General features: G+C 39.5%; 1 protein-coding gene across 1 annotated transcript in view; it reads left to right on the top strand.

Annotated features, from left to right (window-relative positions):
- The window catches only part of LOC119589377 (protein SPT2 homolog), a 14245-nt gene that overhangs the window by 3375 nt on the left and 10427 nt on the right, over positions 1-443 (top strand). Inside the window, exon 2 of the mRNA XM_037937994.1 lies at positions 78-286. Coding sequence (XP_037793922.1) covers positions 78-286 — 209 coding nt within the window. The remainder of the gene's footprint in view (positions 1-77; positions 287-443) is intronic.

Here is a 443-nt window from a genome sequence, read left to right as displayed (position 1 = left end):
AATAAGACCCACAGTAGCAGCAACAAATGCAATAACACCCGTGATAGCAAAAACAAATACAATAACACCCGTAATAGCAGAAACAAATGCAATAGCACCCCTAGAAGCAGAAACAAATACAATAGCACCCCTAGAAGCAGAAACAAATGCAATAGCACCCCTAGAAGCAGAAACAAATGCAATAACAACCTTAGTAACAAAACTAAGACTCGGAAAAGAGAAGGCAGACACAGGCCTCTTGCAAATGTTGCTGGATCAAATGACGGCCCATGATGCAACAACACTGGTTAGCAACTTCACTTCCAAGAAAGGGGGAATATACAGTCACATTCATCATCAGTTTCTGCAACTTGCAATGTAGATTTAAGCATATGACAGCTCCTCTGGGTAGATGCTAATAATTCTCACCCTGGGTTTTAAAGTGTAGTGTAAATTATTTTATA

The sequence above is a fragment of the Penaeus monodon genome, chromosome 25 (genome assembly GCF_015228065.2).
Source record: "Penaeus monodon isolate SGIC_2016 chromosome 25, NSTDA_Pmon_1, whole genome shotgun sequence".
In the NCBI taxonomy this organism is placed as follows: domain Eukaryota; kingdom Metazoa; phylum Arthropoda; class Malacostraca; order Decapoda; family Penaeidae; genus Penaeus; species Penaeus monodon.
This window is presented reverse-complemented; position numbering and strand designations above follow the sequence as displayed.